Source organism: Triturus cristatus, chromosome 4_1 (assembly GCF_964204655.1).
Source record: "Triturus cristatus chromosome 4_1, aTriCri1.1, whole genome shotgun sequence".
Classification (NCBI taxonomy): Eukaryota; Metazoa; Chordata; class Amphibia; order Caudata; family Salamandridae; genus Triturus; species Triturus cristatus.
In genome coordinates this window covers 169,009,747-169,033,969 of record NC_140585.1, presented here as the reverse complement: position 1 = coordinate 169,033,969, position 24,223 = coordinate 169,009,747, and the positions used below count along the sequence as shown (strand labels likewise).

At 45.3% G+C, this 24,223-nt stretch overlaps 1 protein-coding gene across 1 annotated transcript in view; it reads left to right on the top strand.

Annotated features, from left to right (window-relative positions):
- Positions 1–22,962, top strand: part of LPXN (leupaxin) — a 294,439-nt gene extending 271,477 nt beyond the window's left edge. Inside the window, exon 9 of the mRNA XM_085651802.1 lies at positions 22,545–22,962. Coding sequence (XP_085507928.1) covers positions 22,545–22,811 — 267 coding nt within the window. The 3' untranslated portion in view covers positions 22,812–22,962. The remainder of the gene's footprint in view (positions 1–22,544) is intronic.
- Positions 22,963–24,223: the final 1,261 nt, after the last annotated feature.

Here is a 24,223-nt window from a genome sequence, read left to right as displayed (position 1 = left end):
TAGTCCATTGGACCACCAAACTCTTAATAAGGCTCTAAATCCAAATGTAGAAATCATCGCATCTATCTGACAATGATGCTCCTTCCTCGGACACTTTCTGTAGCCTTGCCTTTCTGAACTGAACAAGTCCGAAGGTGAGCACTGACCAGGGCCAATCCACTTTCTGTATCCGAACCGTGCTTCAGTGCGGTCTGCCATATTTTTCAACTTTGGCCTGGTCGCGCACCTCTGAATCTTCGATGTTGGCTCTCTGAACTTTTAAGCCCAAGTTTTCACCAAAAAAACTTTAAAATTCATAATTCCAGTTCTACTGATTGGATTTTTGGTGTCAAATAATTTATTAAAATTGACTCTATTTTTCTAAATTGGTTTGTGATTTTTCTTATGTTGTATTTTTACTCTATTACTGTTTGTGTGCTGCATAAATGCTTTACACATTCCCTCTAACTTAAGCATGACTGCTTTTTGTGTCAAGATAGCCAGGGTTAAGCACAGGGATTACACCCCAGTAAAACAACAACCCAATTTCTCACACATAGCAGCTGTTCTCACATACACTTGTGACTTGGTCATTTCTCAAAGCCTTAAAGTTACAGCAAAGTACAGAAGATCAAAAACAGGCCAATGGTCTGGGCATGTTCTGCAGGTTTCTCAGTTAAGTGTCACATAATAGAGCTTGAATCAAAATGGATTTCACAGTAGCCTTTCCAGGCACTGAGCTTCCCAAAAGGAGCCCACACTGACCTCAATGTTTTTTTTTTTGATAATCAAGTTTTATTGATTTTAAACACATGGAACAAATCAACGCGTACACAAAAATCATTAAACGAATTACATTCCCATGATTGATGCAACCCCCAATCATGACCCCCAAAAGTCCTACACAGGCAAAATACAAAGGCAGATTACCCAAAACCCTCAACATTACCCAACCACTTCCCCCATACTCTACGGTACTTCTTGCAGCACCCCTTGGCCATATACAGGGCTTTCTCCTGGGTCGCGCACCAATCCACCCCCCTGCGCCATCTCCCCAGATCAGGTGGCTCGGGACTTATCCAAGCCGCCGCTATGTCTCGCTTGGCCACAACCAAGGCTGTATTAAAAAAATAACGTATCATTCCTGGACCCATCCAGCCCGTCCGTGATACCCAGCAATGAGTGACGTGGGTCGTGCGGAACCTCCCAACCCAACACCTCTGCAAGTTCCGACTCAATAGCTCCCCAGAATGACTCCAACCGGGGGCACGACCAAACCATATGGAAAAAGTCCGCCGGGGTGTGGGCACATTTTGCGCAGGATGCATCCGGGCGCAAGCCCACTCGGAAACGGCACAGGGGAGTGAGATACGCAGCATGCAGGTAGTAGAGCTGAATCAATTTGAGTTTGTCAGAGACAGTCACTATCCTGGGGGCCATGAGAGCATCGCGCCAATCCACTTCATCGAGGGGGCCCACCCATTCCACCCATTGTTCCCTCAATTTATCCAAGGAGGCGGGTGTTTTGTTAACTAAAGTGCGGTAAATACGAGAGACCCCCCTACCCAAGTCCCCCATCATTATCTGGGCCTCAGTGGGGCTGTATTCGGGGAGCCTCGTGTCATCTGGGATGTGCGCGTGGAGGGCGTGTCTCATCTGCAAATATTTATAAAACTGGGATGAATGTAGGGAATAGCGAGTTTGGAACTCCTGGAAGGTAAGTATATGGCCTTTAGCCCACACATCACAAAGTTGTTAGGTGCCAATAAGATCTCACGTTTTAAAACCTTGTAGTCCACTAACCTCCCGGAGCCAGGTCCCATGCCAAAGGGGTGTACATTGAGTCAGATTCTGCTTCCATCCGGACTGACGCAACGAGGCCCGCCAGGCCAATAACACAGATCGTGTCTCCTTGGGCAATCGGGATGAGATGGGCCCCCGTACATCATGGCCTGGATGCTTGGTAAAACCAGTTCACTCAACTCTAGCCTATAGGCCAGATCAGCCCAACCCCCATTGAACCAATCATGGATCACCAGGAGCCTTACGGCCAGGAAATAGAAGTATAAATGCGTCATTCCCATACCCCCATCAAAGGAAGGAATCCGGCATGTAGACAGAGCCAGGCGTGCCCTCCCGCCACTCCAAAGAAACCGGGTAGTTAAACTGTCCAGTTCCCGGATCCAAGTCCTGAGAAAGCAGAAGGGGGTATTTTGGAGGACATAAAGGAATCTAGGGAGGATCATAATTTTAAACAGGGCCACCCTCCCCAGGAGGTTCAGCGGTAGTGCTTTCAACTTAAGGAGATCTTCCTTGGCCTTTTTGACCAACGGGGTTACATTAAGAGCCCAGCCCAACTCGGGAAGGAGGGCAATCCATATCCCCAGATATTTAAAGAATTATCGCCGGAGTGGTATGGTGGATTGTCACTCAAAGCATTCCCTCGAGAGATGCAGAGGGACCAAAACTGATTTCCCATGGTTTAGTCTCAGGCCAGAGGCCTGCTCAAAAGAATGCAGAGTCTGGAGACAATATGGCCCGGAGGAGGCTGGGTCAGCCAAGAAAATGAGGACATCGTCCGCGTATAGTGCGATCTTGTCCATTTCGATATTAGGCCACTCCCAGCCGCGAATGCGTTCCTCAGCACGCACCAGGGAGGCCAAGGGCTCTATCGCTAGGGCGGAGAGGGGGCAACCCTGCCTCGTGCCCCTGGCAATGGGAAAGGCCTCCGATAGCACCCCGTTGACCAGCATTCGTGCCCTCGGGTGGGCATACAGGACACGGACCAGTTATGTAAAGTGAGGCCCGAACCACATCTCGACCAACACATCCTGCAAATACGTCCAGTCCACCGTATCAAAGGCTTTAGTATGGAGTAAGCACATGCCGGTGGGCCAAAGCCAGCTGCAGCCTCCGGAGGCAGTGGCGGGTTCCCCGCTGAGGCATGAACCCACATTGGTCTGGATGGACAAGCAGGGTTAGGTAGGGTCAGAATGGTGGCAAACAACTTAATTTTGGTGTTGAGGAGGGAGATGGGACGATAGTCCGCACATCTATGGGAAGGGGGCTGGGATTTCAGAAGAACAACAATGGTGGCGATGTCCCTTTCCTGCGGGAAGGAACCTTTCTCCACGGCTTCAATGAAAAAGCTGGTCAAGTGTGGCACCAGCGTGTCTCGGTATGCCGCATAATACTCCTGGGGAAGGCCATCGGGGCCTGGGGTCTTACCCGAGGAGGTGAGAGTGATTGCTTCATCGATTTCTGGCCTCAATGTTATATACCATTCACAGGCACACATGTTCCACCATGCAAAATTATCATGCGCTGACTGGCTCTACACATAGGGGCTTATTACGATGTCCGCCTTACACCGTCACGGAAACGGGACCTACCAACTTCCGGTGCAGGGATCAACTGGGGGGCACCATATGTGGCCCATTGGCCTACAACTGGAGGCTGCAAACAGAAGCGGCCCTGGTAGGGGCCGCCAAACTTGCTTTCCGACAGGCCTTTCATGTCGGAAAGCCCGACATGGAAAGCCTGTCAGAAACCAAGCATTGTAATCCGGATGGCATAAAACGTCGTCCATATGGATTACGAGCCAGTCTCATACTGGCCGACAGACTCCTTGAGCCTGTCGGAGTCCAGCCAGAATGACTGGCCATTTCACTTCCGACCGCCTAAATTGTAATTAGGCGGCCGGAAGTGAAACCGACGATCTCGGTTGGAAAGCCTTTGACCTAAGGTTGGAGGCTTTCTGACCGAGATCGTAATCGGGCCCATAGTCTCCATCTAGGACAGTGGTGACTTAAGTACAAAGCAGTTGAACTTTTCATAAATGGGCCGGTAGGCACCCCTCTAGTGACATAGGTAAAGAATGGGCTGGTCACACTACTGATTCTTAATAAACACAAAACCGGTATGCTGCAACTGCTGCATCGTGTCACTTAACTCATGACATGGGCAGTATCCCTTTACCACTATAAGTATATTACTTGGTGCGCCCCTCCTGGTTTAGCAAGACCGCATTGCCATGAGACAAGCCTAGGTCATAGTTCTGCAGAACACCGCAGCCAGGCTAATACTTAATCTTCCACCAAGACCCCCGTTGGCACCCAACCTGAAACTTTTACATTGGCTGCCTGTAAGAAAACGAATAAGTTTTAAGATTCTATGCTTAACGCACAAGCATATTTACGGAAGATGTCCGGGCTTTTGGACAAAAAAGTTAAGTTGGTACAAACTCGGTAGAACTCTGAGATCTAGTAACCAATCACTTCTCGCATCTCCCAGAATTCGTACTACCACAAAAGGAGGGAGATCTTTTTCTCAACACCCCTATCCTAAAGAAACTCCATTATCCCCACTTTCTGACCTACAACATCTGCAAAGCTAGCTACGTCATTTATAAAGCCATCGCAACCAGTGCTTATCTTACAAACTCTTCGTCTCTTGTGGTTCTTGGCATACCCACAGACTACAAAGTGTCAAAAAGAAAAAAGCAAGACAGCAGATCTTTTTCATCTATGCACCCAGGTGCTGAAACAACATCCCCATATCCATTCGGATCACCCAAACACTGTTCCAATGTAGGAAAGAGTTGAAGTCTCACCTCTTTAACACTACATCACAATACATTCAGCATCCAAACCCAGATTCATCTAGTATTACTCATTGGCCTTATGCTTGCCTTTCACCATGTACAGCACTCCTCCTTTCACTAGGTTTGCACTATAGAAGTGCCATGAACAAACATAAATTCCATCTAAGCATCGAAACATTAGCATGATATCTCCAAGAGCCTGAAAAGTGCCACTTAATACCTGTCATCACAACCTCAGCAAGCACTTTGTCATGACCTCAGCAATATATGTTAAGCTTCACAAAACAATGAACTAAATAAACAAATACAGGTGTGCATAAATACTTTAATGTATCCATGGGGGAGTGATTGTGGATATGACTGGTCAGCTTTCATATGTGAAATATTGGTATTTTCCTAGAAGAAAATACAAGATTCTAGACTTCCGACTTTGAGAAGAGAATACAAGTTGGCGATATTCCTGTATTCTGAGTGCCCTCTTGAAATAAATGGTGCTTGGAGAACAGCAGGATGTAAACATAAATTTGCAGAGATAATCACCAAAAAGCATTTTCATGACACAAAAGCAATCATGATTTACAACTTATTTAAATTAAATGTAAATGTATTAGTCTTTTTATGCTGAAGCTAAAATCCATTCCCTCATTTGGCCATTCATTTTGCCTTGGGAATAGTTTCACCTCATTAGTATCAGTTTCATACCTGATTAGGGCAATCAACAACTGCAATGAGACATTTACAAAGTGCCTTTATGTTGTAATGTTGCTTCAAACCTTTCAATATCGCTCCCCCCCCCCGTGTAAAAGAAAAAGTCATCAGGGCCCCCAACATTTTTCACAATTATTCTATTTATTTCAGGTAAGTTCTGTTAACCCTTATGAAAATGCAATCAAATGCATGATTGCCTAAAAAACTAGTCTGGTCAACCAGGCCTTATTAAAGTGCAAATGTATCCACGGTGTGATTATCTGAAATGGGGGGGGGGGGGCAGAGGTTTGGGGAATATTTGGAGTCCCTTTCCTTTTGACAGCAACTTCCAGCCGGGATATAAATGAATAAATCTGTTAGTATCGGCCCCTTACAAAGTAGCTCACTGTCGCTCTGTTTTTTCCTCTTAAAACAAAGCACTGTTACCAGCATAAAGCTTCTCCTGGCCAGAGTTTGGTGCCCCCCCCCCCCCCCCCCCCCGAGATCAAGTAAGCCCCCTGCCCCCTGGGGTACCACCCCCCAGCTTGAAGACATCTGAAAGTAAAGATAAATTCCAGAAGTGGTGCAGGTATGGGAAAAGATTGTGACCAGCAGAAGCAGCCCCAGTGCCTTTGGGTTTGGTGCATGCTATAGAACTTCTATATGCATAAATACATATGGATATAGGATCTGGAGGAGAGAGGGTGCAATGGGTACAATGACTAAGAATGTTAACAATGGAGAAGAAAGAGAAGAGGAACTATAGCAGGCCCTGGCATCTCAAAGGCTGTGGAATCTCAATTTTCTTTTGAGCAACCCTGTGGGGACAAACGTGAATATGCTTAACTGTTTGTAGCTATACATAATTCTGTATTCACGGTTTCGTATTTTGCTTGTTAATTCGTTTTTCTAAACTCGAACCTCATTCTTTTGAGGACTTGTTTTATTTCTGTTATATGGAAGGTGTGTGTGGTAGCTAGGGGCCAGATGTAGGTGGCTAAATAACGGGCAGTAATGCCAAAATTCGGTAAATTTCAGCATTACCAACCTGTATTTAGCCATTCCTAATGTAGGTAAGGAATCGGTAAATAAGGATTCGTAAATACCGATTCCTTATTGCTCTTGCATTTAAGGAATCGGTAATACCAATTCCTTGAATGCAATGTAGGAAGCACATTAAAGAGTGCTTTTGAGCCTTAAGAAATCGGTAATTACCACCAACTTCAAGTTGGTGGTAATTACCGATTTCCTTTAAAAAAATCACTTTTTTGTTTTTTGTTAAGTGCCATGTGGCACACATTCATGCCCTAAGGGCATGTATGTGCGCCACATGTGCACACATGCACATTTCAGGGGTGCAACAGGGTGTCCTTTTGAAACCCTGGCACCCTTGAAAGTGCTCCGGCTATTAGCGATTTGGTAATACCGAATCGGTAATAGTGAATATCTTCACTTTCATTCCTATGGGGCTCCAAGCCCATAGAAATGAATGGGTAGGTATTCCTTATTACCGAATCTCAATTACCGATTCGGAAATAAGGAATATTAAGGATTCGGCATTTTTTACCGAATCTTTACCTACATAGGAAATACCGATTTCTTAATAGTGAATCGGTAAAATTCACTATTAAGAAATCGGTATTTCAGATTTACCTACATCTGGCCCTAGGTTACCTCCCCAAAGGTGCCTTGTGAAGATGTCATGAGGTATGTGAAGGTGGAACCTGGACTTCTCTTGTAGAATGTTAGTCCAGCATCTTGTGAGGATAGAGACAGTTACTAGTGGACATTCTGCCTGACGTGTTGGGCGTTTTTCCACGACATTAAATGTAGAAGTTCAAACTTCTTCTGGCGGTGCATCCTTTTATAAGGCTGGGGGATTCCAAGGGAGTCCCGCGTCAGAAGCCGCCAGCCCTGAATCTGAAAGCTGCTATTCGTTACCTGCACCTGTAAACATCATGCAATCTGAGCTACAATTCCACTCACTCAAAGGAAAGCCTCTTTGCTTTGTGTCACATGTGCAGTATTTCTGCTACCCTATAGCAAATCCTATAAAATCCATGTATCGTGAGAAGCACCAACCTAAGGCTATATTTACAAAAGGATTGTTTCAACGCAAGGTCAAAGCAAGCGTGAAGTGAGGTTTACTGTGCCACACAGCACCACCTTGTGTGGCTCGGCATGTCAAAGTAAATGTGGAGGGCGCAACGCTGCCCTGCGCTACTCTGCCCTGGAAAGGAATTCCACGGGTGGAGTGTTGGTTTTCGCACATTCCCAGATTTTCTACTAGTAGTAAACCTAGGAATACCAACCCATAGGAGGCACAACGAGGAGAAATAACGCATATTGACAATGCCCTTATGGCACTTTTACCCTGCCGGAGCTTTACTCCAAGGCTCAGTGTGACTTTTTATGGCCTTATCATTATGGAGTAAGGCAATGCCTTACTCTGCATGGAAGGGACGTTCCGTGGGTGGTGCAGTGGGTGTTCCCATGCAACACCCATGGTTTCTGACACTGCCCCAGATTTACAACATTGCGTAAATCTAGGGCATCGCCAAAACAACCACCTTCATAAAGCAGGTGTGATGAGGAGAAATATTTACATTTCTCCTCCTTTTTTCCTCTTTCCACATGTGCGGCATACTGCAGCCCACATAGAACGAGGAGTATGCCTCCTTCCATGGTTTTCGTGTCTAAAAACAACCATGCCAACAACACAGACACCCTTGCAGCATAGTGCACTGTTGCCTGTGTTGGAGCTTGGCTGCGGTCTGTGTGCCAGTGCTGGCAGAACGGACAGGAATGTGCCTCATCTTGTAGATACTGCGCATTCCTGCCCTTTTCTTTGGACAGAGGGCAGCGCAGCTCAAAGGCTTGTGGCACTGCCGTACGCCAAAATATTGGAAATAGGTCCCTTTATTTCTCCTTGTTTTTTCCTTTTTACATGTGCTGCATTCTTCAGCACACATAAAAAGAGGAAAAAAGCCTTTAAGAATTGTTTTTTTGCTGGAAACTGTCCCTTCCTGCATAAAAACAATGTTGCCCGCAAAGCAAGGGTGCTTGCATTGACACTACACTGCACGGTGTGCCAGCGCAGGGAGAGAGCTTGAATGAGTTGTATCTTAGCAGCGTATTCCATCCCTCTGCATGTGACGCAGCGCAGCAAGATCTCTTGCTGCGTTGCGCTGCATCACATCTTTATAAATCTGGCTTGTAGTCTATAGCCTAATCCAGTACATTTTGTGTAACCTGTGGGTTGGGTCTGAGGTGTGAAGGTACAGGCCATTAGCACAGTGTCACCTGGAGGATTCGCTGTGAGATGTCTCTGCTGTCTAAGGCCAAGGTTTGCACGTTCTGTGCCCCTGGAGGGATGGATTTACCACTGTGTGGGGTCCAAGCCAGCAATGTTAGTGAGCATGAAACTTACTACCTTAGCATCTCTAAGACATGGAGGATAGATAGCTTTTCTGTGTCATTTTGAATTTGTAAACTAGTGAGAATAATATATATTTCTGAGGTTAAAAAAAAAAAAAGGTTTTTGTCTGTAAGACCCGTATAACCTAAGGGTTAATTAACTATCTACAGCCACAGCCTTTGCCTGCTCTGTGAGATCCTCTTGAGCAGGGCACAAGTCCTAAAAAAAAAGTGAGGTAATTACGAGGTTAGGCAGTATGCAAGTGAAATCATGACGCGTGCCATCACAGTGCATAATGTCATGAAGCGTGACGTTGCACATAACATTACAGGAAGTGGCCACACGTAATGTGACATCACGAGAAGAGACGTCAGATATTAAGACCTCATACATGTTTATCAGGTATATAAGGAGTACATTTCAGCACATTATGAAATTTGACATTGGGGTTGTGCCAAAAAAGTGGCGCAACCCTGGCGCAAAATCTGTGCCTCAACTAATATATTTATTTTTTTAAACCCTATCACAAAGAAATTGGCAACAAGGAGGAGCATGGCAGTACATCTGTTCTGCTTAATTAGTTGCAAAGTCTGCATTTTAAAATATTTTATAGGTTAAGGCATCTTCTGTAAAGGTGCCCAGTAAAACTCAGGGAATAGTAATAATGGTAAGATAACTCTGGTGACTAGCATGTTTGTTGGAGAGATCTGTGTTTTGTGACTTCCCAGATTTAAATCAAAGTAGCATAGTGGGTTAATGCATCTCCTGCAAAGCACATCACGTAACATGCAGATGTCAGATTTTTATTTTATGTAGATAGTAAAGTGGGTTTCTGCTTTTAACACAGAGATCCTTTTGTTAGCTGCAGTTCATAAATGTAATCCTTGTAATATAGCACAATGAGTTATAGAGGACTGTCTCAAGTAACTCGCCTTGTACATTGATTTACACATGTACATGATTTATTGTCAATGTATAATGTGTATAGAGCTCTGACACCCTGCATTGGGTTTGTGGCGCTATAAAAGGAATAAAATAATGCTATTGAAATTGTTATTTGTGTAAATGCTGGGACAGACCAACACGCCTGACATTTTTACAGTGCATGCATCTATTATATACAGGGACTGAACAAAGGCAAACGCTGCCTTTCTTAGGGACTGTGTAGAGATACCACGCTGTGTACCTTTGTTTCCCTCTGTGGCGTTACATTTAAGTGCGAGGTTCCAGGCCACCTCAAGTCAGGATATTTAATCAAAAGGAGGCCTGATGGCCCCTTAACTTCGGCCCAGCTGGAGGTGGGAAAAAAACCTCCCTGGCTGCCTGCACGTTGCTGCTGAAAATGGAAAGCAGACAATGTAGAGGCGCTGAGAACGTGTCCAGGTGTCTGAAAATGACACCGAGAGAAGTTCAGCATATTTTTGTGGAGCCCAACGTCCTGGCAGGGGGGCGGCGTCCACCCTGTGAAAAGAGTGGGGGGACGCCTTGGACCTGCGTGTACCCCCGACTTGTGCCCTGCTCTTGAGGCGATTCCGGGGACCATAAAGGATGTGGGACGGTGGGTCTTCTCTGCCTACACCCCGCGGGGGGGGGGGGGGGGGGCGGAGGAGGGGGAGATGGTTTAATACACGGCACCTTCTCTTCCAAACACTGTTTGATCGTAACCACCCTCCTCTGAGCAAAGCTGCGATCCCTACACGCCCTCGACCTCTACTCTCGAGGCGCTCAGCAAATAAAGGTCTTGTACTGTGAATAACTTAACGCCGTAATGAACACCTGTGCAGGCTATGAATGTAGCGGGAGAAGAGCGTCGTTTGCTCCGTTAGGCGCTAGATGGCAGGACAACTGCACAAACTATGTCGGACGGGATTTGTTGCCAATTAAGCAGCCTCCTGAGCGGGAGAACCTTAATTGATGGCAGATCGTTTGACGGTGTCTGGCAAGGCAGGTTTAGGACGACATGACTCTGTGTCGCACCGTTTTCCAATCCACCCCTTTCATGTAGTTTACTCTGGGACGAGAAGTCTCGTTTCAGTTCGACTCAACCGATTGGAGAATCACTGATGGCAGGCAGTTAAACTGTTCTTGGCCCGTTTAAAGTCTGCAAACATTAATGCATTGCAGAATTTGTCTATGTGACATTGAGCTCAACGGCCCTCCGACATTATGTCCAACAGTGCGCGGGCTCTGACCACCAGCAGGCTGCAAGGGACTGCGGCATTAATGCACCCGTAGATGCAGATACTGAAATGTGGGCTATTTACTGGGCACAGAAAGACATCCTACATCGAGATTTCGCTCGGAAAATAGGAATTGCACAAGTTACGCGCATCACATTTACCACGTATCCGAATTTAATGCACGTTTTTCAGCTGGTAAATTTGAGCAGGTTTGATCTGCTAAAGTTCACCAGGCGATAATTGTCAGGGTGCAGGAAGAACCGCAGTTCTCGGAGTAACAGTTTGTGTAGGGATTCGAACTTGAGCCCCCATGAAAACGAGTGAGGCCGGCGAGCCACGGCCTGGCACCCCTAGTGAAGCTCCATCCTTTCAAGGATCTTAAATGGGCCCTACTGGCCCCAACCAATGAGGCCCTCTAGGACCTGCAGGGATGACATCAGGTTAACAACAGCCCCACTGTGTGTCAGACGTAATGTATAAGCAATGTAACTCTCAGGTGCCTGTCCCCCATCTCTTCTTCCACCCCTTGCTTGCCTGCTCCTTTCTGTTCTTCTTTCTCTCTTCTTCAACGTTATGACATGTAGGGCATGCTAAGAATTAAGGGGCATATTAACAAGGGCCGGCGATAAATATCGCAAAGCGCGCTTAGCGCTTGCATGCTTATCACCGGCTATCTCTGGAATTTATCGCCCCCGGTTAGCGCGTTATCAACAACGCGCATCGCAGAGGCGATAAAAATTCCAGCGATAGTGTGGATATCGCCGTTTTCCATGGTGGAAAACGGCGATATCCTAGATGATAGGGCCTGTGGTCTTAGCCACAGAATCCACCCCCCATGTTAAGTGTGCCTTAGTCAAGAATTTAACAGACGTTAAATTCCTGTGTTAAGGCCTACTTAACGCGATTTAAATAATCGCTACCCTTCCTTGTTAATATCGCGAAGTTGCCTTCGCGATATTTTCCCTGGTTGCTTTCACAGCCACGCCTACTTTGCATCTCATTAACGATGCAAAATTAGGCGTGCTGGAAACGGACGCTAAGTCAGCAAAACCCACGATAGCGTGTCTTTGCTGATAAGGCGATAAAATTATCGCCGCTTTTCGGACGAAAACGGCTGCAAAAGCGGCAATAATTTTATAGAGCCACCTTGTTAATATGCCCCCAGATTGTCTAAATGCGAGCGGATTAACCGATGCAAACCCTGTACCAGAAATGCTAATGTGTTCTTGTATAAAATTAATAAAACATGTTGAAATAAAAATAATTTCCCCCTCTCCCACCTATAATGTGAGCCGTAGATAGCTGTGATAGCTGTATCACTATCTGGTCGTAAAATACTGGTCCACAAAATGCGGTCAGTATTTTTGTGACCATTAAAGATTTTTCAGAACCAATGATAGATAGATTCTTAAAAATCCAATCCTACTTTCCTCATATATATTAATGAGGTAGGGAGGGAGTCACCAAAATGTAATGTCATCACAGGGATGGTGGCCTCTTGGGGTGATTGCATTTCAATAAAGTAAACTTTAAAAAAATTAAATGCCGCCTGTTTTCCATAAGGGAAACTGAGCTGCATGTAGCAAGAAATGTTGACTTTTTTCAGTGTAAGAGTTTTAGGGCCTCATGTAGGTAGCCAAATACCGGTCGGTAACGGCCGATTTTCGGTAATTTTACCGTTACCGACCGGTATTTTGGCAAATGGTATGTAGGGGGACAATTTTTGGTGTCGGAATTTACCGAATCGTTAACATTACCGAATCGGTAATAATACCGAATCGGTAATGTTACCGAATCGGTAACTTTTCCGATTCGGTAATTTTACCGATTCGGTAAATTCCGACACCAAAATCGAGATGTAGGGGGAGTGTGTGGGTGTGTTTTAGAGTCGGTATTTACCACCAACTTTTAGTTGGTGGTAAATAATGAAAGTATGTATTTATGCATTTCTACGCGCGTAGCAGTGTGCAATGTGGCATACATACATGCCCTTAGGGCATGTATGTGTGCCACATGTGCACACATGGCCGAATCAGGGGTGCAGCAGGGTGTCAATGTGACACCCTGCCACCCATGCAAGTGTTCCCCCCATTACCGAATCGGTATTTACCGATTCGGTAATGAGGCATACCTTCCCATCAATGGGAAGGTATGCCTCATTACCGAATCGGTAAATACCGATTCGGTAATTACCGAATAGTAACGAATCGGTAAAAAATACCGACTCATTACCTACATACGAGTTACCACTTCTAAAATACCGATTCGGTATCGTTCGGTATTTTAGAAGTGGTAACTGGTATGCTACCTACATGAGGCCCTAAGTGTTCTATGGACAACTTCCTACTTCTAATCAAACTTTTTATAAAGTTCAGAAAAATGAAGGGGGTCTCAAGGGAATCCCTTCCCTTTTGCGAATTGGTTACCACCTCCACTCGGTGATCGGGAACTTTTTAATGGTTCCTGTTCAAAGAGAAGTCTATATCGCACCCCTTCCAAACAGTGATTTCTTAACGATTTCTAAACCCATTGTAGGTGTCGTTAAAAAGTCACCAACGCCTAAAATAGGTATACTACATAACTAAAAGAAATGATGTGGCCACAAACTCATAAGCGGGTTGTTTGCAACTGAACAACTGCTTTGTAAATCTGGCACTAAGCTCTTAACCAACATTCTTTATTCACGCCCCTTGTACAGTGTAGAGTTCAATTGAAGGCAAGTTTAAAAATTTCAGTTTTCAAGGGTGTGTTGTGAGGTTTTGCCTTCAGTCCAGGTGTCTGTGCATTCCACAACTATGGCTCTGGTACTCCCGGGATCTGTCTTCATGTTTCAGGCGCTGGTAGGTCCAATGACTGATCAAGTATGAAGTCAGTCATCACAAGCACTTTATACAGTCAGTCATCACTGGTTCAAACTAGGGGATATATTTATAAGAAAATGGAATAGCCCAACAAAATCTTAAATGCACCGAGCTACGTCCTTTTCTAAGTACAGGAATGTGTGGAATTTACAACTATATGGCGCAATCCTGTACTCACCCCTTTGCCGGTGCAAAAAAAGCAGCCTGGCGCCAACGCAGGCACGGTTTTTGTTGTGTAGGAAGGGGCACCTTCCTGTACAAAAACAGTCATCAATGACGTTTTGCGCCTCCTATCTGTGCTGCAGAATGCAGCACACACAGAAAGAACAAAAAACAAGGAGATATAAGTGTATTTATCCTCGCTGCAACACTCTTACGCTCCCCCTGGGGAGGTGTACGTTTCTGGCACTGCCTCAGATTTACATATCCTTATAAATCTGGAGCAATGTCAAAAAGCGATGGGTGTTGCTTGAGAGCACCCACAGCAACACCAATTACATACCCGTTTGCCACAAAAAATGCGTTATGGAGGACCATATTTACAAGGCAGCGTTAAGCCACGCAAAGTGGCTTAACGCCCCCTTGTAAATATGGAGCAAGGCAAAGCGCCACCGGAGCATCACAAAAACTGGTGCTTCGGTGGCACAATGTCCTTGTAAATATTCCCCTTGTTTCTTAGTGGGGAGTTACCGTCATGGATATCCTGGTCTGGATATTGCAGACCTCGTGCACAGCGCAGAAAACTTTCAACTTCATCCTTGCATCCACTTGTAACCAGGAGAGTATAGAGGATACTGATGAAAAAATGGCTGAAGTGAATTTGGACTTTGACTAGAATAGGATCCAACGATAAATGCTGAGATTCTCGCATTGAAGTTCATTGTGCTGCCTAGATTCTAGTGAAAGCGTGATTTTCCTCTACCTGCCTCAGTCTCACATATTGTGTGTAACACTGAGAAGGAGACAGAGAAGAGAGTCTTGTGCCTGATGACCTGGTCCCACTGAGAGGCTGACAATTCCTGCAGTCGACATCAGCAAGAGCAAATTATTAAGTACAGAACAGCTTCCTTCTTGTTGTTGTCCTGCAGAATGACCCAGTAAGAGAGCTAAGAGCTGACCCCCAAGAGGGGTTCTGTTGCTGTTGTTAGGGACTCAGTGGAGAAGCAGTCTGGTAAACAACTGCCCGTGCACACTAAGGGCCATATGTAGGTAGCCTAATACCGGTCGGTAACGGCCGATTTTCGGTAAAAATCCCGTTACCGACCGGTATTCAGGCTTTTGGTATGTAGGGGGGACATTTCAGGATTCGGTAATTTACCGAATCGGTAAAATTACCGAATCGGTAATTTTACCGATTCGGTAAATACCGAATCCTGAAATGATATGTAGGGGGAGTGTGTGGGTGTTGTGGGGATTCGTTATTTACCACCAACTAAAAGTTGGTGGTAAATGACGAATGCCTGTGAAAAAGCATTTTTTTGCACTTAGAAGTGTGCAATGTGGCAGACATAGGGCATGTATGTGTGCCACATGTGCACACATGCAGGAATCAGGGGTGCAACAGGGTGTCATTGTGACACCCTGCCACCCTTGATTGTGCTCCCCCCATTACCGAATCGGTATTTACCGATTCGGTAATGGTAACTGGCTTCCCATTAATTCCTATGGGCCTCCTGGCCCATAGGAATCAATGGGAAGCCAGTTACCATTACCGAATCGGTAAATACCGATTCTAAATTACCAACCCATTCCGATTCGGTAAATATTACCTATGGATTACCTACATAGCATTTACCACTTCATAAATACCGAATCGGTAAAATTCGGTATTTATGAAGTGGTAAATGTTAGGCCACCTACATATGGCCCTAAAGGTGATATGCCTAGTGTGGGTGGAAGACCTGAGGTGGGGTTAGGCGTCAAAAGGGGTGATGATAAGTGCTTCTGGGAGAGAGTTGCATAGGGTTCTGCATACTGGTGTTGGATTAACGTGCACATCACTCCGGGGCTCTATTGGGCATAGCACTGGTGTAGGGACGATTGCTTGTTGTGGAAAATGTGTTTCACCCATTTGGAGCACCCAGATTGTTTGCTTTTTGATCCCCCTGTTCTCTCCTTCTGTGGGTAAAAGGTAGACGTGGCATGATTACATCACTAGCAGCAGCCGGAATACTAAGACTACAGCAGCACATGCGTACCAGCGCGAGACACAAGGAACGCTCGTGCGCTCTGGGTTTTGCACACTTCTTCCTGCACTGGAGAAAGAATGAGGCAAGAAAGGCTGGGATCGGCAAAGGGTGGAAAGCCCTTGCCAGTGCTGATTAGATCCACCGGCAGAGCGGATCGCCAGAATTTATTAGTAATTCCGTGTTGCAAGAGTAACGCAAAATTACTAAATTTCTTCAATCAATTCTGCCGGAGGAATTAAATATTCCACAAACCCCTATTTAAAACCTGGTTGTGAAGAGTTGCTGAGTTTCGTGCTGAGGATACATTGCGCAAATGAGGCGACACGAGGTCCGGGTCAGAGATGCATCACGCAGCAGCAGTTCCGAGGAGTTGTGAAGCTGCTATGCAGAGTCCTATGTTGTCATCAAGGCTGCCTTGCGGTGCAAGTGCCTGTTTCAGGGATTGGACGCACAGTGGCAGTTCTGATGAGGCTTTGAGCTGCGACAGTGATATGAAGTCCTTGCACCAGGAAAGTTCACCCAACAGAAGTGATGTGTTGGTCTTGCTCGGGGTTGCGCTGCGCAGCAGAGGAGATGCATTGTTTCTCCTGGGCCCACAGATAGGCTGGCAGAGCACCTTCAGATCCCCTTTCAAAGGTGCTGGACTGAGGTTGCACCACTTGACAGGGTAGGACGCACATATGGCAGCGTCCGGGTGCTGGGTTAAGCTTGTTGGAGGCCTGTTATGTTCCTACGGCATCTGATCAGGAGGCCAGCAAACAACCACTTGGAGTCACACTGGGGTCCTGGATATTGAGATGCAGCTCCAGTCCTTTTTACCTGGGTGAGAGGGCAGCACAGCAGGGCTCCAGTCCTTCAGAGTAGCAGTTCAGCAGACTGGCAGTCCTTTCAGTAGCATTATAGTCCTTCTTCCTGGTAGAGTCCACATGTCTAGAAGTCTTCTGAAGAGTTGGTGTGTGAGGTTCAATATTTATACCTGGTGCCACTTTGAAGTGGGAGAAGGTTACAGAGGATTCCATCCCCCAAGGCTTCTTGAAATTTCCTGCCTCCCTGCCCTCACCCCAGATTGTCTGGGTTCACAGTAGACCAGTGTCAAACTCTTTGTGAGAGTCCCAAAGCTGGGCCTTTGTGATGCGCAAGTGTGGTAGGTGACAGCTTCTCCCCCTTGTTAACTCAGAGTGGCCCATCATGCCAACACCTTATCTTCCTTTTTTCTCATTGTCTGGGAGCAATACACAAAAACCAGCTGGCAGCTACACCTAGTCATGTGACCCAGGAACAGGTTGCAGGCACTAAATGGTTAGGACAAGAACCCACAAACTGTCTAAAGGTGGCATTTTCAGAATTGTGAGTACGTTATCACTTATCAAATGTAATAAGATAACACCAATGTTATCCTATGAGAGTGGTAGGCCTTGCAGTAGTGAAAAATGAATGTAAGAGTTTTTCACTACCAGGCCATGTCAAACTTAAAGGTCAACTTTTTAAATGCACTGTGGGCTCCACAGGGCTTACTGTAGGGGTGACTAACATGTATTAAAGAGGAAGGTTTGGGCCTTACAAAAGGTGTATCTTGCCAGGTCGACATGGACATGGAAGTTTAAAACTGCACATACAGGCTGTAATGGCACACCTAATACATGATTAAAGGGCTTCTTGTGTAGGTGACACAAAATATTTGCTGCTGACCCACTAGTAGCATTTCATTTACAGGCTCTAGGTACATGCAGTACCACTTTACTAGGGGCTTACCAGTAAATTAAAAGTGACAATTGGGTGTAAGCCAATTTCACTATTATTAGAAATGGGCTTTCTGGTTGGGTAAGGTATACGCCTAAGCAAGGCAAAGCCCAGCACTCTAGTCAGGGTAAACTACATACATAACTGAGATAACCTGTGCTTACCCTCTGTTAGCCTGGCGCAGAGCAGGCAGGCTTATCAGAAGAGGCGATGTGTAAAGTATTTGTGCAACACACAACACACAGTAACACAGTGAATACACCACAAAAAGACTCCACACAGGTTTAGAAATATAGCGTATCATATTCTGAACAAAACAAGATAAAAATGATAAAAATCTGAAAAGTACTTTTCAAGTTTTTGCATTAAATGCATAAAGGAAACACAGCGTTTAGAAATGTATTTCCTTCCCTTAGGTTCTTTACGGTACGGTTCGTGAAAGGCAAGTACACTTTCTCAATGTGGGAGCACCAATGAAATACTCCCCTAATCACAGTACACAGTCTCCTTCCCAATCAAATAGGTAAGGGGAGCCACAAATAGTACTTGAACAGGTAATGAATGAAAAATGCTCCATGGGTCCTTCGGGACAGATGCAAGTAAAAGATCCTAGCTGCCCAGGATCAAGCCGTTCGTCAGACGGGGCCTCGCAGGTTCCGTTTCAAAGACACAGTACCTTTGACCTGGCTGGCGTAGAGAAGGTACTGGCCTTGTGACTCAGGGCTGGAAGAGGGTGTGTCAAGGGGCTGCACTGAGCTGTCCTCGGTCTGTTGTGGCAGGCTCGGTTGGCCAATGGAAAAGCACTGTAGCGCAGGTATGGTGATCTCTCTTGCAGCCGGTTCCTGCCCACAGGGTGGTGGTGAACGGCTGACATTGTCCGAGGATTTTGTGTTGCTAAGGCAGCCCGACAAGATTGCACTGGATGGGGCTTTCCTTGGCACTGCGGTGACTCTCAACCCTAAGAGGGTGCAAGCTTTATCGCTCGGGAATCCACCTGACCCACTAGGGCTCAACAATGTGCTGATACTCAAACAAGCAAAGAGAGTTTGATCACGGCTCCTGGTCCAAGTGCTGCTGCCGGACCCACAATTGTCCTTGGTGACCGTGAGACTTTGGAGGGCAAGCCAACAAGCCCCTGGAGAACATTAGTAGTCAGAACACAACCAAAGGTAGCAGGCAGCAGGCCAGCACAGAAAGACGGGTAGTAGAGAGGGGGAGGCCCTCCTGCAGCTCAGCGACCAGCAGGTCAACACAGTAGAGTAGTTAGCAGAGTGGCAGTCCCTCCTGGCAGAACAGCAGACTTTCTGGCAATGTACAGATGTAGAGCCAGAAATGTGTGGCTACAGGTCCAATGTCCACTTTCTAAAAGTGGCACTCTTAATCTAGTAATGGCAAATTACCAGTAAAGACGATTTGTCTTCACTAATCCAAAGATATAAAACTTAAAGCTGCTACTCCTCTGCAGTCAGGAATTACATCTTAAAAGTATTTTAAGGAATCCCCAATGTTAACCTATGAGAGGAGTAGGCCTCAAAGTTGTGAAAAACACATTTGTGTGTTTGCCACCGCCAGGACATGTAAAACACACAGGTACATGTCCTACCTTTTACTTACATAGCACCTATCCTTCAGGTTCCTTAGGGCCTTGCTTAGGAGTGGCATATGTAATAAAAGGGGAGTTTAAGGCTTGGAAAGTAGTTTTAAATGCCAAGTCATAGTGGCAGTACACTGAACACACAGGTCCTGCGATGGCAGACCTGGGCTAGGTTTGAAGGCTACTTACGTGGCTGGTACAAACAGTGATGTAGGCCCACTAGTAGCATTTGAAATACAGGCACTGGGTATATGGTATACCACCTTACAAGGAACACACTAGTAAATCATATATGCCAATCAGGTATACACCAATGTCACCATGTTTAGGAGAGAAGCACATGCACTTTAGAACTGGTAATCAGTACTAAAGTCCTCAGAGTAAGAATCAGCCAAAACATGATGTAAAAGGCAAAAGGTCTAGGTAAAGACCACCCTAAGGTGACCAGGTCTAATAACTAAGTTTAAAGGAGTGAGCACAAGCACTTTAGCACTGATTAGCAGTGGTAAAGTGCGCTGAGCCCTACAAGCCAAACAAAACAAGCTCCGAAAAACAGGTGGATGAAGTCAAAAAGAATTGGGATGACCCTGCAGGTAGGGCCACTTCCAACACAAAACATAGTATTTAGTAGCGTGTTTGTAATAAATGTACTTTTCCTTTTTCAAAGAAAAAGCACAGACTGGAAAAATCACTTGGCAGTGAATGTGATTGCTAGCTCACACCTCTTCCCCTAAGTAGACCTTCGACCGCTCTGGTTCTCTACCCTGAGAGAGTCAAGTGCTACATTGGAGGGTTTGGTTCCCAATAAGGGAAATTGTGGACCTATTACATGTGCAGGCCTCACATCATCCCCAACCAGTAACCCAATTTCTTGCAGTTGCACCTTCAATAGTAATGAACAACACAATCCTTTCCTAATATCTTTATTTGTCACTAAGAGTCAGTACCTAACAAAGCAGCAACCCATTTTCTCATAGACCTACAATAAATAACCCTCCTTCTAGATTAACTTCTTCCCTTATTTTTTTCTAATTAGCTCTGCCTCTTCATGGCTCACATTGTCTCCTCCTCTAGCTAGTAGTCTACCCGTTGCTCTCCTGCTCACACTTTTTATGCTCTCTGTCATTCTTCCTCTTATTCCTCAGCTCACTCTCTCTCTGTTTCTCTATTTCTTTCTTTCTCTCTCCCTATCTCCCTATCCTTTGCCACCCATCTCTAACTGCTAGTTTCCCTTATTTTCCAATTATTATATATTTCACTCACTAATTAATGATGCTTCTGAGCTGGTTTGTAGTAAATCCAGGTACATTATCTCATCTCTTTCTAACATAAGACTACTCAGTCACTCTCTCTCTCACTCTTTCTATTTCTTTCCCTCTCACTGCTTCTCTCTTTTTTGCAGTTATCCCAGTCTCGCTTTATATCAGAGCCTCTCTCTTCTCTCTAGCTGTATCTATTCCTTTCCATCTTGCAATCTCTCACTCTCATATTGTATCTCTGTCTCTTAATACGTTTCCATTGCCAATTCAGTAATACTTTATTGACATGACTCTTCAGTGTAAAAGTATTTCCAAACTTTGGAAGTACTAAGCTATTGACGGTATCTGATAGTGTCAGATGCCCAGAAGAGTCGAGCATTTTTTTCCATCTCTTGTTTTACCACAAGGAAGTTCCCGATGTTCTGTTTATCCTTCAGTTTCATTAAGTCTGCTAAGATCCTTCAGGCAGTGTGTGAGAAAATGTATTTCGTTTTGTATTAAGTATTTATGACATTTGTACATATCTATGGAATGATTTAGAGTTTGGTGGAGAGGGTACTCCCTCACAAAAATGACAGAGTGCCTCCATCCGCCCACTCTATTTTGAGTTGGGTGGACCATCACTTTTCTGACGCCGGTGCCCTTATTACTTCTACTGGCTGGAGTAGGGGCCATCGGAGTAAAGGCATCAGACTGCCGCCCTATTTAGAGCGGATGTTCTCATGTGGCTTTCTTTTCAGTCTGACACCACAAGTAAAATCTTGTGTCACAAACAGAAAGAAATGACCCAACCAAATACCCTGGGGAAAAAATCCTAGAGTGTGGGGGCCATTAGTTTCTAGTTTGTTACAGAAACAAATTCCTGCTTTGGCAAAAGTGATTACCTTTGCCACCCTGACAGATGGGGGGGTGCCTGCCATACCCTAAATCTGGCCTTTAGTCTTGTTCTACTTTTAACTTCTAGTTTATCTACGAGGATCCTCGTGGAGGCTGTATTTGGTCATTGTTTGTGTGAGTGTATGTGTATATATTCTACAAAGGGGTATGTCCTGTTCAGTAGTTTGTAGCATTTCACATCCTTCTATTCTCACCCTCCCTCTCATGCACTCTCACCCTGTCTATTTCTTTCTGCATCCCTCTCTTTATGTCTCTCTGCTTGTTCCTTCTACCTGTGTCTCTATGACTCTCACTACCTTCTGCCTATCTTCTACATGTCTAGCCCTTGGTCCCTGTCTTGACTTCTCTATTATACCTCAAGGTTTCTTTCTCACCGGATTCTGCTCTGTTACATTTCAAATGGTGTGCTGCGGATTTCTCCAAGGATCAGCCGTACAAATGTTTTCACTGTTCACAAACCTTCCAGTTTGCAAAATCAGATAGCTTAAGACCTATAGAAAGCTTTTACCAATGAACTAATCCCATTTAGACATTCAGAAAAGATATTCTGAATTGGTAAGTGGGTTTAGAATTGATTACTTATTTTCAAATTGTAATGGGTGTGTTTGGGTGTCCCTTCCTAATTGCACATTGGTGAGCTATGTATTAATGGTTTGCGACCTAACTTCCAGCCACAATCATTGTCCAGTTACGCACTCCAAGACTAGGGTGGCACTGTTTCACAAAAGGGAAGGAGCCTGCCCTCTAGCAAATTTCGGGGGGTAAGCAGTGGTCCGGGACAAATGCAGGCTCTCACTGAAGGTTTTTTAAAGCAGCACTGTTTCCTTTTAGAAACTCAGGCTACTTCAAAAAAACAGAAATCAGAGGGAGCCAGAATTTGCGACCTACTCAATGAGTGTCCATTAGGTCCATTAGGCCCATTTCCGCGACCCCTTCAGATTCCCTATTTAGCAAACCAACCTTTTAGTATATGGACTGGTTCCCAAAATCAAAATTAATTTACAAAAACATTGTGCTCAATTTGCAAGTGCTTTTTGCAATTTCAGCCTTAGTGCATCTGGCTGTAAGTTCCTCTTTGTACTAACTGTGGTCCAGAGGCTAGCTGCCACTAATCTCATCTTTTCCCTCTGTTCCCAGGATTGCTTCTGCACCTTCCCCAATGGCTGTTTCTATGAGGTGAATGGCCGTCCATTTTGTGAGCTGGACTTCCACCGTCGCCAGGGATCTATCTGCAAGGGCTGCCAGATGCCGATCGCAGGGCGCTGTATCAACGCCATGGGTGCCCGCTTCCACCCAGAGCACTTCGTGTGCTCCTTCTGCATGAAGCAGCTCAGCCAGGGCACCTTCCAGGAACAGAAGGAGAAGCCCTACTGCCAGCCTTGTTTTACCAAGCTCTTTGTGTAGAGTTGAGTAGACTTCAACACTTTGTTTGTGCAAAAAAGTCTACAACTGGTAACCTTACTTCCACTTTGGCGTTCATCAAGTGCTAAGAGACTCTATAGAAGTGAATGTCCCTCTATACAAAAATCACAAATAAAATAATAATAAATCTGGAGTTCAGCTTTGTTTGAAGGCCTAACATCATGATGAACAGGAACAACATTATCATGAAGGGAAATCTTTCAAGTCTTATATACCATGCCCTGCTGCCACCTCTGTTTAAGCAAGACATTTGTACAATTGATATAGATCTCAATGGCCTGCTGCAGTGTTTGGTTGCTCTGCAGTGTCTCAATGTCCTGCTGAATTGTTTGGTCACTGTGCAATGTCTCAATGTCCTGCTGCAATGTTTGGTCACTATGCAGTGTCTCAATGTCCTGCTGAATTGTTTGGTCACTGTGCAATGTCTCAATGTCCAGCTGCAGTGTTTGGTCTATGAGCAATGTCTCAATGTCCTGCTGAAGTGTTTAGTCACTGTGCAATGTCTCCATGTCCTGCTGTTTCGTTTGGACACTGTGCAATGTCTCAATGTCCTGCTGCAGCATTTGGTCACTGTAATGTCTCAATATCCTGCTGCAGTGTTTGGTCACTGTGCAAGGTCTCCATGTCCTGCTGCAGAGTTTAGTCACTGTGCAATGTCTCCATGTCCTGCTGCAGCGTTTGGTCACTGTGCAATGTCTCAATGTCCTGCTGCAGTGTTTGGTTGCTCTGCAGTGTCTCAATGTCCTGCTGCAGTGTTTAGTCACTGTGCAATGTCTCCATGTCCTGCTGCAGCGTTTGGTCACTGTGCAATGTCTGAATGTACTACTGCAGTGTTTTGTCATTGTGCAATGTCTCAATGTCCTGCTGCAGGGTTTGGTCTCTGCAGTTTCTCAATGTCCCGCTGCAGCGTTTGAGCACTGTGCAATGTCTCAATGTCCTACTGCAGTGTTTGGTCATTGTGCAATGTCTCAATGTTGTGCTGCAGTGTTTGGTCACTTTGCAATATTTCCATGTCCTGCTGCAGTGTTTGGTCTGCCACTGGATATTCTGATGGGTGCTGTCCTTTGACCCTTTCCTCTTCACCATATGCTCAGCATCCCCTAAAGATGTTGATTATTTATCGTACCATCTCTTTAATGATTTCACCTCAGTCATTTTATGTTTCATTGATGCACTTCAAACGTATGTAATACAATACCCTTTTACCATCTAAACATGATTCTAATCCCTTGCCAAGGGAGAGATCATAGTACTGTCCTCGTCCACAGCTTCCAAAGTTCCCATACAACTTTTTCCCTCCCCGTTCTCTTCAAAATCTAGTGATCAGTGTGACAGTCGAACAACATTTCCCACTATCATTATCTCAATCATTAGTCCGCCAAGACCCTGTCAAC